The 13,920-nt window shown below is 54.3% G+C and overlaps 2 protein-coding genes across 5 annotated transcripts in view; one reads left to right on the top strand and one right to left on the bottom strand.

Moving 5' to 3' along the window:
* LOC108283830 (fukutin related protein) overlaps window positions 1-3,176 on the bottom strand; it is a 10,002-nt gene extending 6,826 nt beyond the window's left edge. The window contains exons 1-2 of one of the 3 annotated variants that reach the window (XM_017500384.2): window positions 3,115-3,176; window positions 1,435-1,565 (exon numbers count right to left, since the gene is read on the bottom strand). The gene's annotated coding sequence lies outside the window, so the exon portion shown is untranslated. Of the gene's footprint in view, window positions 1-1,434; window positions 1,566-1,906; window positions 2,067-3,114 lie in introns of those variants that run through there. The other 2 variants (XM_037728446.1, XM_037728447.1) reach the window with 2 other exon arrangements.
* STRN4 (striatin 4) overlaps window positions 2,730-13,920 on the top strand; it is a 26,404-nt gene continuing 15,213 nt past the window's right edge. For both annotated transcript variants that reach the window (XM_017500381.1, XM_017500380.1), the window contains exons 1-4: window positions 2,730-3,056; window positions 10,526-10,629; window positions 11,179-11,252; window positions 12,317-12,395. In XM_017500381.1, coding sequence (XP_017355870.1) covers window positions 2,775-3,056; window positions 10,526-10,629; window positions 11,179-11,252; window positions 12,317-12,395 — 539 coding nt within the window. In that variant the 5' untranslated portion in view covers window positions 2,730-2,774. The remainder of the gene's footprint in view (window positions 3,057-10,525; window positions 10,630-11,178; window positions 11,253-12,316; window positions 12,396-13,920) is intronic.

Here is a 13,920-nt window from a genome sequence, read left to right as displayed (position 1 = left end):
TATACTCCAGCCTGGGCTATGGAGCAAGACTCTGTCTGAAAAAAAAAAAAGATAGGGAATCTGGACTAGGTGTGGTGGCTCACTTCTGTAATCCTAGCACTATGGGAAGCTGAGGCAGGAGGATCGCTTGAGCTCAGGAGTTCAAGACTAGCCTGGGCAAAATAGTGAAACCCTGTCTCTACAAAAAAACAAAAATTAGCCAGGCGTGGTGGTATCTACCTGTGGTCTCAGCTACTTAGGAGGGAAGCTGAGGTGAGAGGGTCCCTTGAGCCCAGGAGTTTGAGGCTGCAGTGATCCAGCCACTGCACTCCAGCCTGGGTGACAGAGCGAGACCCTGTCTCAGGAAAGAAAGATAGGAACCTCTGGCCCAGAGAGATGGGAAGGATGCAGGGACCAGAACCTAGGTCTCTGCTTTCGAGGCCCTGGCTCTCGCCACACTGTCTGACTGACTCTGGGCTGGCCAGGAGGTACCCAGCAAGGCAGAGGACAGCGGCCAGGTCCTGGCGACCCTCAGGCCCACCATAGCCCTCGGCTCTCGAAGACCAGACCCCAGTGGGTTTGATGGCCAGATGAGGAGGTGCCGCCTGCTGGTGAGGGTCTGAGAGAACTGAGGTGGGGAAAGGAGTCACCAGGAAAGGCATCATCGAGTACCCTGACAAGGTCATCCAGACTTCACCACCTTTAAGGGCTACAAACCCCTTTGTTGGGGCAAAGTCGATGCAATGATTTTAAAGGTCAGAATGTTCTACATTTTTCTGAACCAGGAGGATAATAATAACAATTCTAGCAGCTCACCACATGCCAAGCCCTGTTCTAAGCCCTCTATGCGTATTCACTTGCTTAATCCTTATGTTATGATCACGTTTAAAAATGGAAACCAGGCGGTGCGGTGGCTCATGTCTGTGATCCCAGCACTTTGGGAGGCCAAAGCCGGGGGAGATTGCTTGAGCCTGGGAGTTTGAGACCAGCAAGGACTGGTAAGACCCCGTCTTTACAAAAAAATTTAAAAATTAGCCGGGCATGGTGGCGTGCACCTGTAGTCCCAGCTACTCGGGAGGCTGAGGCAGGAGAATCGCTTTAACATGGGAGGCGGAGTTTGCAGTGAGCTGAGATCCCGCCGTTAGCCTGGGCAACAAGAGCGAAACTCTGTCTCAAAAAACAAACAAACAAACAGAAACGGTGGTCAGAGACGAAGAGCACAGTGGGGCTGAGCGCTTGTCTCTCCAGTCCCCACAGAACAAAGTAAATGAATCCAAATTCTCTTCAGGCCTTGGGTTCACTGAGCCTGAGCTCTGACCTGCCCTTAGCCTCAGTCCCTGCATCTGCAGAATTGGGATGTGATGGGTAGAAAAGAACGAGACACGTGGGAAAGCCTTAGGGAATGAGGGGAGGGCAGTTTCCATGAGAGTGCGGGCGACACTAGGGATGGCTTACCTCCTAGGTTGCAGGCTGGGGGAGTTCCAGGAGGGCAGTTCCAGCCCAGCTGAGCTGCACTCCTGAGAGGAGGGGAACCAGAAAATCCCAAATCAGCCATTTCTGCACAATAGAGCACAATTGCATCTTATCTACAAAAGTGGTAAGAGAAAGGTCAGGGAATCCGTTCTCTTGAAGTCCCACAATCTCAGGCACCACATGGAGTGTCTCCGGAGTGGGGTGGGGTGAATAGGAGGGATGTCAGTTATTACAGCAACCTATAAGCATCCCTGTAGCATGAATGTGTCCAGAAAAGGTAGGGCTAGAAGCTGACAGAAGCTGTTACCATGACAACCCCCTCCCTAGACACACTGCTCCGCTGAGAGACAATCTTAAAACATTCCCTACTTGGTTGGGCTTGGTTCCTAGGGTCACTGGAAGGGGACTGCCTTATTACCATAGTAACCAGGCCTTGACCTTGCCTGTTTCTCACCTCCGGGAGGATGGTCCAGGCCTTGTAACCATAGCAACTGCCCCTCAGCTGAGCATCTCCTCCTCTAAATAAAAACACCAGGTTGGTTTGGTGAATGGGCTCTCACCATGGGATAGGGAAGATGGTTACCATGGTAATGCCAAGTAGGTGGCTGTGGGGGGATGCTAGGGAAGAGGTGCTTCTCTAGGAGATCAGTGTCCTTGGGCTGGGGTCCTTTCTACCTGAGTGCTAGATGGGAGGGTGGTTGCCACAGTAGTCGATGAGGGTAGGAGCAGAAGGACCACCAGGGACTTAGGTTACCTTAGCAACCTTCTCCTGGTACAGAGTCCGAAGAGTTTTGGGGTTCCATAACCACAAAGATGTAGGGGAGGGGAAGACTGCCCCCCACCAACTCACCCCCACCGCTGGGGAAGGGTTACCATGACAATCGACCTGGCCAGGAATCAGAGAGGATGGGGCCACTGCTGGTTGCCCTTTCTCTCACAGTAAAAGTAATTGTCCAGGAGAGTGGTGTTTGGGTGGGGAAGGGGTAAGGCTCTTTCTCCGGGGCGAAGTGGAAGGAGGGGGTCAGAAAGCCGCCCCTTCCTCAGTCTCACTCCAGCGAGGGCAACCGTCGCGCGGGGCCTGGGTCTCCCTCGCCCTCCTCGGGGCGCGATCTCCCTCCCGCTGCCCCCTGCGCGGGCACGCTCGCCTTCGGGGTCGACCTGGGTGGGCGAGGCTCGCCCCCTGCCTTGCGCTCGCCGCCGTCCCCCCTTCCCACCGTCCCCCTCCGGGCGCGCGCGCGGGGTTGCGGGGGGGGGGGGGGGGTTGGCGCGGCCGCGCAGGCGCGCGAGGCACAGCGGGCGCGCGGGCCGGCCCCGGGGCCTCCATGATGGAGGAGCGAGCGGCCGCCGCGGTCGCCACCGCCGCCTCCTCCTGCCGTCCGCTCGGCTCAGGCGCGGGCCCTGGCCCCACTGGGGCGGCCCCGGTCTCTGCCCCTGCCCCTGGGCCGGGTCCGGCAGGTAAGGGAGGCGGCGGCGGAGGCAGCCCCGGGCCCACGGCGGGCCCGGAGCCCCTGAGCCTGCCGGGGATCCTGCACTTTATCCAGCACGAGTGGGCGCGCTTTGAAGCTGAGAAAGCCCGCTGGGAGGCCGAGCGCGCAGAGTTACAGGTGAGCGCCGCCCCGGGACCCCCGACCCCCCACCCGGCCCGGCCCGGCCCGGCCTCACCCGCCGCTGCTGCCGCCGCCATCTTGGAGCAATGGCCGCCGGGACGGCTGGGGGGGCGGGAGGGGACCGCGACGGTCCCGGAGGGCGAGTGAGGGGCCGTCCGAGGGGTGTCCTGAGGGCACCCCGAGTGGGAGGGGACCGGGACGGCCCGAGGTGGAAGTGGAGGGACAAGGAGGTGGGAGGGATCACCGGGACTGGCCGAGAGAAAGGGGCGGAGGGACCAGAACCGGCTGGAAGTGCGACTGGGACTGGGACTGTGCGCGCCGACAGCGGGATTCCTGAGAGAGGCGACTCGGGGCATGGAGGGGAGCCTAAGAGAACTGGGGAAAGGGTGTGGAGAGAAGCCGGAGGGGTCTGGGAAAGACCTGAGTGGTTTCCTGCGGGAGTGAGCAGAAGCTCGCCGGGTGCCGAGGGACTCCTGACGCGACCCCGGCCCCAGCCAGGTGCAGGTTGGAGGTGGGAGTGTCGGGGGGGTACTTGGGACCCGATGGGAATGAGAGCGGATCCTGACGGGGAACCGGGAGAAGTTAGAGAGAGGAAGTCCGGGAGCCTGGGATGGCTGTGTTTCGAGCCACTGGACAGTGGGCGTGGAAGGATGGCTGTTGAGGACCCTAGGAATGGGAGGAGGGTTTCAAGGGGTCCGGGATGAAGGTGTGTGCCCTCCCCTCTGAGGAGGAAACTGGGGATCCCGGGTATGAGTGGCTGCAGAGTGCAGCGAAAGGATCCTTGGAGTGGAAGTGTGGACAGCACAGGGATGTGCCCTGGGAGCCTTGGGTGGGAGAGCTTGAGAGGGGAAGTCCCACTTTGGGGGTGTCCAGGAGTGGGTGCCATGGCACTGAGATGGGACGTGTGTGTAGGATGTAGGTAGAGAGCCCTGAATTGGAGTGTAGGGGGGTCAGGCATGTCCAGTATGGAGGTGAGGAGTCCTGGGATGGCGCCAATGAGGACAAGTTAGGGGGCTACCCTGGGATGATGCTTTAGTGGGGAGAATTTTGCAGAGCCGGAAGGTAACAAGAGGAGGCATCTCAGAGGGAATGAGGAAGGGCGGGGTGGGGTGTTTGGGGATGGAGATGTTTGTGGAAGTCCTGGGAAAAGACCTCGTGGTTTGTGGGGTAGCTTGAGACAGGCATGATACATGAAAGACGGATACATGGAAGAGCCTGAGGAGTTGGGCTGGGGTTTGTGACCTTGCGGGGCGTCGGGTCCGTTGGCAGTGACTGTCTGGAGGACGGTGGAGTTGTGAGGATTTGAAGGGATCAGGAATAGCCCGCTGGAAGTCTGAGGATTCTTGGACTGAGGTGTTATTAGCAGAAATTGTCATTCCTTGCTTGTAACAGCCCACCTTTCCCCTTCTGAATTGCCATTTTCTGTCTAGTGGAAGTTGGTACCCAAATAACTGAGGAGAATTTTGACCATAGGGACTGAGTGTGGTGGCTCATGCCTCTAATCCCAGCACTTGGCGAGGCTGAGGTAGGAGCATCCCTTGAGCCCAGGAGTTTGAGGCCAGCCTGGCCAACATAGCAAGACCCCATCTCTACGAAAAAATACAAAAATTTGCCAGGCGTGGTGACGTGTGCCTATAGTCCCAGCTACTCAGGAGGCTGAGGTGGGAGGATCGCTTGAACCCCAGAGGTTGAGGCTGTAGTGAGTCATGACTGCACCACTGCACTCCAGCCTGGGTGAAAGACTGAGATCCTGTCTCCAAAAAAAAAAAAAAAAAAAAGCATTTTTGTCGATAGTAACTCCCCCTGCCCTCATTTGCCATGGCTGAGGCTTGAGGCTGGGGTGGGAGCAGAATCCTTATGTAACCGCTCTCACTTCTGTCCCCCTCTCTACTTCCGAGCTCTTTCCCAGCATACATCTTGTTAGATCTTCTCAGTGCCCCATGATGTAGGCAGAGCCAGTGTTATTACCTCACTCAGCAGTAACGATACCAGCTGCAAGCTGTCAGACGAGCTGTCGTTGAATTCTTGCAGCATTCTGGGAGAGTAAATGATATTCCCCCTTGCCTTTAAAAAAATAATAATCACAAGAGGAAATGGAGGTTTTGAGAGGGTAAGTGATTTATCTAGGATCCCAGCAGTTGAGCGGAAGGGCTGGTCTGTGGACCTTTTTTTTTTTTTTTTTTTTTTTAAAAAGGGACAGGGTCTTGCTCTGCTGTCCAAGCTTGAGTGGAGTGGTGCAATCACGGCTCACTGTAGCCTTGAATTCCTGGGTTCAACCCATCCTCCTGCCTCAGCTTCCCGAGTAGCTGGGACTACAGGTGTACACCACTGTGCCTGGCTAATGTTTTAAACACATTTTTGTGGAGACTGGCTCCCATTATGCTGCCCAGACTGGCCTCAAACTCCTGACCTCAATTGATCCTCCCGTCTTGGCCTCCCAAAGTGTCAGGATTACAGGCGTGAGTCACCATGCCCAGTCCTTTCTAACCTTCAGAATCTTGGAATTGCTTTCTGGACCTTAGATTGATGCTTTGATTTGCTGAACTCCTGCAACATGCCAGGCTCTGTTCTAGGCACTGGAGATAAGAGCGACAGACGCTCAGAGACAGAAGGCATCTCTGCCCTTGTGGAGTTCATTAGTGCAGGGCAGGAACCTTTGCAACCACAGAATCTTAAGCCCTCAAAAATCTTAAAATCTTAGAGTTTAGGCCGGGCATGGTGGCTCACGCCTGTAATCCCAATACTTTGGGAGACTGAGGCAGACAGATCACAAGGTCATGAGTTCAAGATCAGCCTAGCCAACATGGTGAAACCCTATCTCTACTAAAAATACAAAAATTAGCTGGGCATGGTGGCGTGTGCCTGTTATCCCAGCTACTCAGGAGGCTGAGGCAGGAGAATTGCTTAAACCAGGACCTGGGAGGCAGAGGTTGCAATGAGCCGAGATCAAGCCANGAGTTTCGCTCTTGTTATCCAGGCTGGAGTGCAATGGTGCGACCTCGGCTCACTGCAACCTCTGCCTCCTGGGTTCAGGCAATTCTCCTGCCGCAGCCTCCTATCTGTGGACTTTTTAAGCCCATGTTCTATACCTCTCTGCTCCCCAGTACAGATGAGAAAACTGGTTCAGGCAAGCATAGTGGTCTCCCCATAGTCACCCAAGCAGTCATAACAGAGCTTGGACTGAATCTCGGCCTCTGGGACTTTGTGCGAGTGCACTGTGTCCACCACGCTTTCTTGTCATCCTGGAGGCTGAGAGAAAAAATGTGTATCCCCTCCCTTAGCGACTCTTCTTGGAGTTTGAGAGGAACTTGTGCCTGGCATGGTACCAGCACTGTCACTTTGTGCTTTTGTTTTCTTTTACTCTGTTACATTAGTAAAAATTCAAACATCTCAGAGGGGGGTGTGTGTGTGTGAGTGTATGTATACACATAAACATGTGAGCAAAAAAGGAACGTTCCCTCCCCTCGTCCCTTTCCCGCTCTTCTCTCCCGAGAAAGAAGAGTTATCGTGCTTGTGTAATAGGTGAACTGCTGTGTGTACATTTTATGACTCTCACATAATAATGTGTTTTGGTTTTCCTTTCGTGTCAGCACAGAGAACTCTTATTCTTTTTCATAGCTGCATAGCATCCCATGGGATGGCTGAACTGTAGCTGATTGAGTTTGACCCTGGTTGGTGGACTTTGAGATTTTTTCTAGTTTTTCGCCAGCAGACGTGGCTGCAGTGAATGCCCCTTATTCCTGTGCACGTATGAAGCAGAATGGATGGGTGGAATAGTAAAGGGGATGTGTTTATGAAACGGTGATTGACTGTCCATGTTGACGCCCCCACCCCGTTTACGCTCCCATCAGCAGCACCTCTTTCACGTACCCTTATTCGAACACTTACCGCTAATAGACGGAGTGACTTCCCCTGTGAGAACCCTTAAGACCTCGGCAGTGTCAGGTTTTCCTGATGAACTCTGAATAACTTTTCTCCAAAGAGCTGGATACAGCTGCTCCTAGCAGAAGACTTCTCGTGCGCCCGTGCTTGGTACATGTGTGTGGAATGGCAGAGGAGGCAGCCCCTCAGGAGGTCTTGCCAGCAGGCACCATAAGTTTGGAGCAGGAAGATGCCAGAGCTGCAGTCTGGTAATGAGCAGGCATTTGCCAAGTGGGGAATTCTGAGAAGCAGGTGATGTGGTTTCTGCCCACCCCGAACTTCCAGGCTGGCAGAGGAAGCTCCTTCATGCAGGGAACCGCAGAGCTATAAATGTCCATGCACAGTTGATTGTGTGGCTCTGCCCATATTCTGTGGCAACTCTGAGAGGGGAAGCTTTTTGAGGATGCGAGGGACCTTTTAATGAGAGATCTGAACTGGAGATTCATATAGGAGCAGCGACAGGGAGCTGTGGTGAGTGCGGTGCCAGCAGAGAACGTGTGGAGCTGTCCGCTCCCCACTCCAGCTTCCTGGGGGCTCATCCCTGCCAGCAGCTGCTGAAGCTTGGGAAGAAGGCCCTTAGCAGATGCAGTGCTAGATGGCACAAAACGCGAACTCCTCCCAGGGAGCTCAGGCAGGAAGCAGTGAATTCAGAGAGGCATCAGCTCCTGGGAGGACTGCATTGCTAGGACTTCTCCCAAGCCTTTAGATGTTGCCTCGCTGGGAATAGCTTGAGGGGCAGAGAGGCAGGAGCTGCCAGGTATCAGAAGGTTTTGGGGGCATGTGCTCTGCGGCTGTCGCCAGAGGGAGTGGCAGTGGGTGGATGTGGTGAGCAGTGGTGAGCAGTACTTCCAGATCCTGGAAGGCCCACCACCACCATTGGCTCTTGCAGACCAGGGAGCCAGTGGGGGCTGCTGGCGTTTGCAGCAAGGGAGAGACTGGCCACCAATGCTTCCTGTTTTTGGTGGATTTTACCTCCTTGAGACACTCCAACCACATCTTTCTGGTTCTCTTTCCAGAGGCACTGGGAAGGGGACAGCAAAGCAGAGTGGGTGGCGGAGACCCTTGCGTCCTCTTTAGCAGAAGGGAGACCACGGCTCGAGGCGTCTGGGGGTTGAAGGGGATGCTGAGCCAGTGGGAGGTCTGGGTGTGATGCCCTACTCTGCCTCCTGCCCCACAGATAGACCACCACTGTGTCCACTGCCCCCATTGCAGTCCATGCCACTGCTGTTCTGTTCTGGGATTTCTAGGACTGCCCCCTTCCGTGACAGGGGCCTCCGTGTCCAGCTCTGCCACCTCCTGCTCCCTTTAGGCAGTTCTCCGTGTTTTAGCTGGGGCTGCCTTCATGACATGCGAATTGGTTCCCTCTCTGCTTGAAACCCTTCCGTGGCTTCTCTGTCTTCCCTCTGCTGGGCCACTGCACTTCTCTAACTGCCCTCGCTGAGGCTTTCACGTGTTCTGAAGCAGCCATCCTGGCCTTTTTAGTGTTCCTTAGCCCACCGCGCAGCTCATGTCTGTCCTCTGCCAGCAGGGCCCTCCCCTCCCCTGGCTAACTTCTCTTCAGCCTCAGGCCTTAGCCGAACTGTGGCTTCTTGTCCCTCCCCCCATAGCGTCCTTCGCTCCTGCAACAGGGTCCTAGTCACGTTGCATGTGAGTTGCTGCTCATGCCTGTCTCCTGCACAGGACTGAGTCCTGTGGGGGCAAGAACCGCGTGGCTCCTCTGTTATTCCCCACTGCCTTACTGGGGCACCTGATACGGGTGGGCAGTCACCAAACCATGGTGGGCGTTGACCGAGGTGTAGGCTCCCTGCAGGCTGGACTGCCCCTGAGAGGTTGAAGGATCAATTACCAGAGCCCAGGAGGGCAGGGAGGAGAGCGAGGAGAAAAGTCGGGACTTGTCTTTGGTGGTCAGTCTACCTTTCCTTACACCTTCTCCAGTGATTCAGAGAGTAGATTTGGGGGACCGAGAGGATATACAAAGGACAGAAACTCACGCTTCAGAGATGTTGATGTCACATAAGTAGTTTTCCTATCTGGCCTCGGGTGTTTATGTAGATATGTGTTGGTAAAAAGTGTTAAGAGGGAAAACAATTCTTATTCTTGAAGCGGACAGATGAGGTTTCTTCTCTATAAGGTAACTCGTGACATATGTTTCTTTTTTTTTTTTGAGACAAAGTCTCGCTCTGTCACCAAGCTGGAGTGCAGTGGCATGATTTCAGCTCACTGCAACTTCTACCTCCTAGGTTCAAGTGATTCTCCTACCTCAGCCTCCCGCGTAGCTGGGACTACAAGTGTGCACTACCACGCCTGGCTGAGTTTTTTGTATTTCTAATAGAGACGAAGTTTCACCACGTTGGCCAGACTGGTCTCGAACTACTGACCTCAAGTCATCTGCCCACCTCAGCCTCCCAAAGTGCTGTGATTACAGGCATGAGCCACTGTGCCTGGCCAATCTACAGACATTTCTCATTGATCTGGGGTCTCCGAGGGATCCTACCTCCCCTAAGGAACTGGGCCCATTTTGAAGTGTGAAAAATGGACAGGGAGATTAAAAATGTTGAGAGAGGTAGAAGCTGGCATTTGTTAGCTAAACTCTGCCAGGCCTTGGACTGAGCAGAGCCTAGCACGTGAGGGAAGGGCACTTATGAGTCTCATTTTCTAGAGGGGCAAATGGAGGCTTAGAAGGCCGATGACCTGCCTAAGATCATGTGGCAAGTTAAGTGTCTAAGTTGGGCCTGGAGCTCTGGCTGTCCTGGGATGGAATGGTGGAGTGCTTGGGGAGAAGCCAGGGATGAGCCCTGGGCCAGGACTTTGGCACAAGGGCTTCCAGACCATGGTCAGGGGCCAGGATCCTGCCTGGAAGGCAGTAGGCTTAGTGTCTCCAAATGACCTGTTGACAGACTGGAGCAGACGGGGCAGCTCAGACCAGCAGACGGTGTGAAGTGCTTGGCAGGAGCCCCGGGTCATGTCTGTGGCACATTTCTCTCACACCCTGAGAGGAGTGCAGTGGGATGGCTAAGGCTTGGCTAGTAAAGCTTTTGTATTGGAGTGGGAGCTGAGCCGAGCCACCCACTCTTGTCCCTGAGCTCCAGAAGTAGCTTCCTACGCCTCCCAGAGACAGATGCTCTGGTAAGAATAGTGGAACGCCACCTCCACCAGCAGCCTGAGGGACAGCACCTGCCGGAGGGTGTGGGGGGAGTCCAGGCGGTGAATGCCCACCCTCCTCTCCTTGGCCATCCCTGACCCAACTTCCCCCAAAAGGCAGCCACCAAATGAGGCTCAAGCTGGCCTCATTGTCATCTCAGGGGTTAAGGGCTCCCCTTCAGCTCTCATTGTGGGTGACGTGGCAGGAGGCCCTGGAAACAGACCCAGCCTGTCCTCTCGGTGCTCCCTGAACCCTGACTCGGCATCTATGTGCCCGAGGAAGTGGCTGCCACCCATCAGTGAGGGGTGCCTGAGGGCTGGCACTGTACTTGGGTGAGCGATAGACACACCAGCAGTGAGCCTGAGCCCCAGTGTCTTCCTTTGCTTCCTGTCTGCCCTCCCAGGCGCAGGTGGCCTTCCTCCAGGGAGAGAGAAAAGGGCAGGAGAATCTCAAGACGGACCTGGTGCGGCGGATCAAGATGCTAGAGTACGCGCTGAAGCAGGAGAGGTGAGCCTTTGCCCCGGCCTGGGCCTGCCTTCTGGGCGCACCTCACGCTCAGTGTCGGGAGGCCACCAGCCACGCCTGCTTCCAGCTGAGGGAGATTTGGGACCAACGTTCTTTTCCATCATCGCGGTTCCATAAGGTTCTAGGGGAGAAACAAGACAGAGTAGGTGGGATTTGGGCTAGACGCTGGGAACAATATTCACGACGCTGGTGGTGCGCTGTGCACCGGGTACTGTATATTCCCTACCCATGTTATTCCCGTCCCTTCCAAGAGCCTAATGGGTATTGTTCGCCCTCTTTCTGATAAGGAACTGGGGTTTCCAGGGCTAATGATTTCTTCAAGGACCCCTGAGAGCAGCCTAGGTTGCCTGACTACAGGGAGTGGTCTCTTCCTCCAGGCCAGGGGTGTTGGGGACAGTTCAGCTTCAGTGGTAGGAGAGTGGTTAGGAGGAGACCCTGCACGTTGGGATTTGGGATTCCGGATTCCTCAGGCATCGACTGACCCTGTCTGCTCTCCCACATCTCTTATTCATTGATCGTTTGCTCTTTTAGGGCCAAATATCATAAACTGAAGTTTGGGACAGACCTGAACCAGGGGGAGAAGAAAGCAGATGTGTCAGAACAAGGTACCCACCTTCTGATGCTCGCACTGTGGGCACCCTCCCGAGGAAGCTGAGTGTGCTGGAGAAGCAGGAAGATGGGGTGCCTCTTTCTCACTTTGCTCCTCAGAGGGCGGAATCACCCCGGGGCTGGGAAGGGCAGAATCTCACTCTCAGAGCCCTGCCCATGGGCAGGTCCTGTGCCGGACCCTTGGGGCCAATCCTGCTTGCCATCCCCCTGTGCACCAGAGGCAGACACACGAGCAGCTCACAGGATCCCTCTGCAAGGAGTGGGCGCCAGGGCTATTTATAGAGCGCTGGGGATGGTGCGGGAAAGCCAGGGAAGACGTCACCAAGGAGGTGGCATTTGAACAGGGTTGCCATTCAGCCGTTCATCCAAAAAAGACATTTTTTGTGGGATGCAGGCTTTGTATCACAGATCAAGGACCCAGCAGAGAGTATGGGAGACATGGTCCCTGCCCTCTGGTCCCTTAGAGTCTAAGCTCCTTGAAAGACGACTCAGTTCCCCAGCAGGAGAGTGAGGGGAGAGAGCACAGACACATAGATGCATGCTGAAAGTGTTAGGGGACAGGAAGTTGGTCACTGTGACTGGGCAAATGCGTAGAGAGGGCAGAGGACGTGGGAGGGCAGGTCAGGTGAGGGGGAAGCTTGGCCAAGGCAAGCTGGGAAGACCTTGTGTGCTGGGCTGATAGTGATGGTCGTTACCTGCTGCCAGCTCCTCTCACTAGAATGGAAGTTCCACAAGGGCAGGGGTCTTTGTTTACCCACGTAGCCCAGGCCCTGGCCCTTGCCGTGGAGGAAGATGACAACTCGCCCAGAGTTCTGAGATAAACCCTTGTCTTGTCGGGGGCCAGTCTGGGGAATGACCAGTCAGCAGACTAGGATGAGGACTGCTTCAGGGAGGAGGAATCCCCGCACGGGGGGAGAGCAGGGTTCCAGCACTCAGGGAGCAGTGCCACAGGACCCGTGACAGTAACCGATTTAGGTTGGAGGGGTGAGGAAGATGGAGGACGTGATGGGTAGGTAGCAGTGGCCTGACTAAGAGAGCCTCCATTCTCTCCACCCGCCAGTCTCCAATGGCCCCGTGGAATCGGTCACCCTGGAGAACAGCCCGCTGGTGTGGAAGGAGGGGCGGCAGCTTCTCCGACAGTGAGTGTGCTGGGGGAGGGGGGCTGGGAACACTGGGCACGTTTGGCTTGAGAGATAAGTCCAAACACTCCACAGTCCTTTCCTTCCCCACTGGGGACACTGAAATATCAGGATCTTAGCCAGCCATGGCTGGAATGGCCTTTCCCCTGTGGGCGGAGCCTGGCCTGGGGAGTGGGGAAACTGCTGCAGGAGTTTCCCTTGGACGTGTCCCTGAACACCTCTGCGGCTTTTTGGTTTGTTTTTTTGTTTTTGTTTTGGTCTCACTGGCCATAAGAGCCCTGAAGTGTGGCTTTAAAATATATATATATGTATGTATGTATGTGTGTGTGTGTGTGTGTGTGTGTATATATATATATATATATATATATATACACACATATACCTGATGATTTATGAAGTGTGGCTCTTTATTCCCCAAGGGTAATATTCAATTGTTTTTTTTTTTTTTTTAAAGACTAATCAAATAGAGCAGTGGTAAGTGGGGAAAGGGCAGATCTGTAAGTAGGTCTGTAATCGACTGTGAACGATCACAGTCACTGACCATGTTTGGACCAGCAAATTATTAATATTATTTAGTATTTTTTGAGACAGTTTTTGCTCTATTGCCCAGGCCGCAGTGCAGTGGCATGATCTCAGCTCATCGAAACCTCTGCCTCCCTCCACCTCAAACAATTCTGCCTCAGCCTCCTGAGCACCTGGGATTACACGCATGTGCCATCACGCATGGCTAATTTTTGTATTTTTTAGTACAGCCAGGGTTTCACCATGTTGGCCAGATTGGTCTCAAACTCCTGAGCTCAGGTGATCCGCCCACCTCGGCCTACCAAAGTGCTGGGATTACAGGCATAAGCCACGATGCCTGGCCAAATTATTATTATTTTAGTTTTATTTTTTGAGACAGAGCTTCGCTCTTGTTGCCCAGGCTGGAGTGCAGTGGCGTGCTCTTGGCTCACTGCAACCTCTGCCTTCTGGGTTCAAGCTGTTCTTCTTCCCGAGTAGGGATTATAGGTACGCCAGGCTAATTTTGTATCTTTAGTAGAGACGGGGTTTCACTGTGTTGATCAGGCTGATCTTGAACTCCTGACCTCAAATGATCCACTTGCCTTGGCCTCCCGAAGTGCTGGGATTACAGGCATGAGCCACTGCTCCAGTCCTCAAATTGCTATTTTTTAATTGCTGAAGATGCGCATTTTAGAAAACGTGGAAAATACAGGAGAGCAGAGAGAAAAAAATCGCTCATAATTCCTCCACCCAAGAAATTTCATACCCCTATAAACATTTTGCCATATATAGTCTCAATTTCTTCCATGGCTGTATATTTGTGCCTCTGTTGGCTTAATAAATAAATAAATTAATTAATAAGACAGTCTCACTCTGTTGGCCAGGCTGGAGTACAGTGGTGCCATCACAGCTTACGGCAGCCTTGATCTCCTGAGCTCAAGCGATTCTCCTGCCCCAGCCTCCTGGGTAACTGGGACCACAGGCATAAGCCACCCTGCTCAGTTTATGTTTTTTTTTTTTTTTT

This window comes from Cebus imitator, unplaced genomic scaffold (genome assembly GCF_001604975.1).
Source record: "Cebus imitator isolate Cc_AM_T3 unplaced genomic scaffold, Cebus_imitator-1.0 Scaffold266, whole genome shotgun sequence".
NCBI classification, from domain to species: Eukaryota; Metazoa; Chordata; class Mammalia; order Primates; family Cebidae; genus Cebus; species Cebus imitator.
The sequence above is the reverse complement of the archived record's forward strand: the minus strand, read 5'-3'. Positions and strand labels throughout refer to the sequence as shown.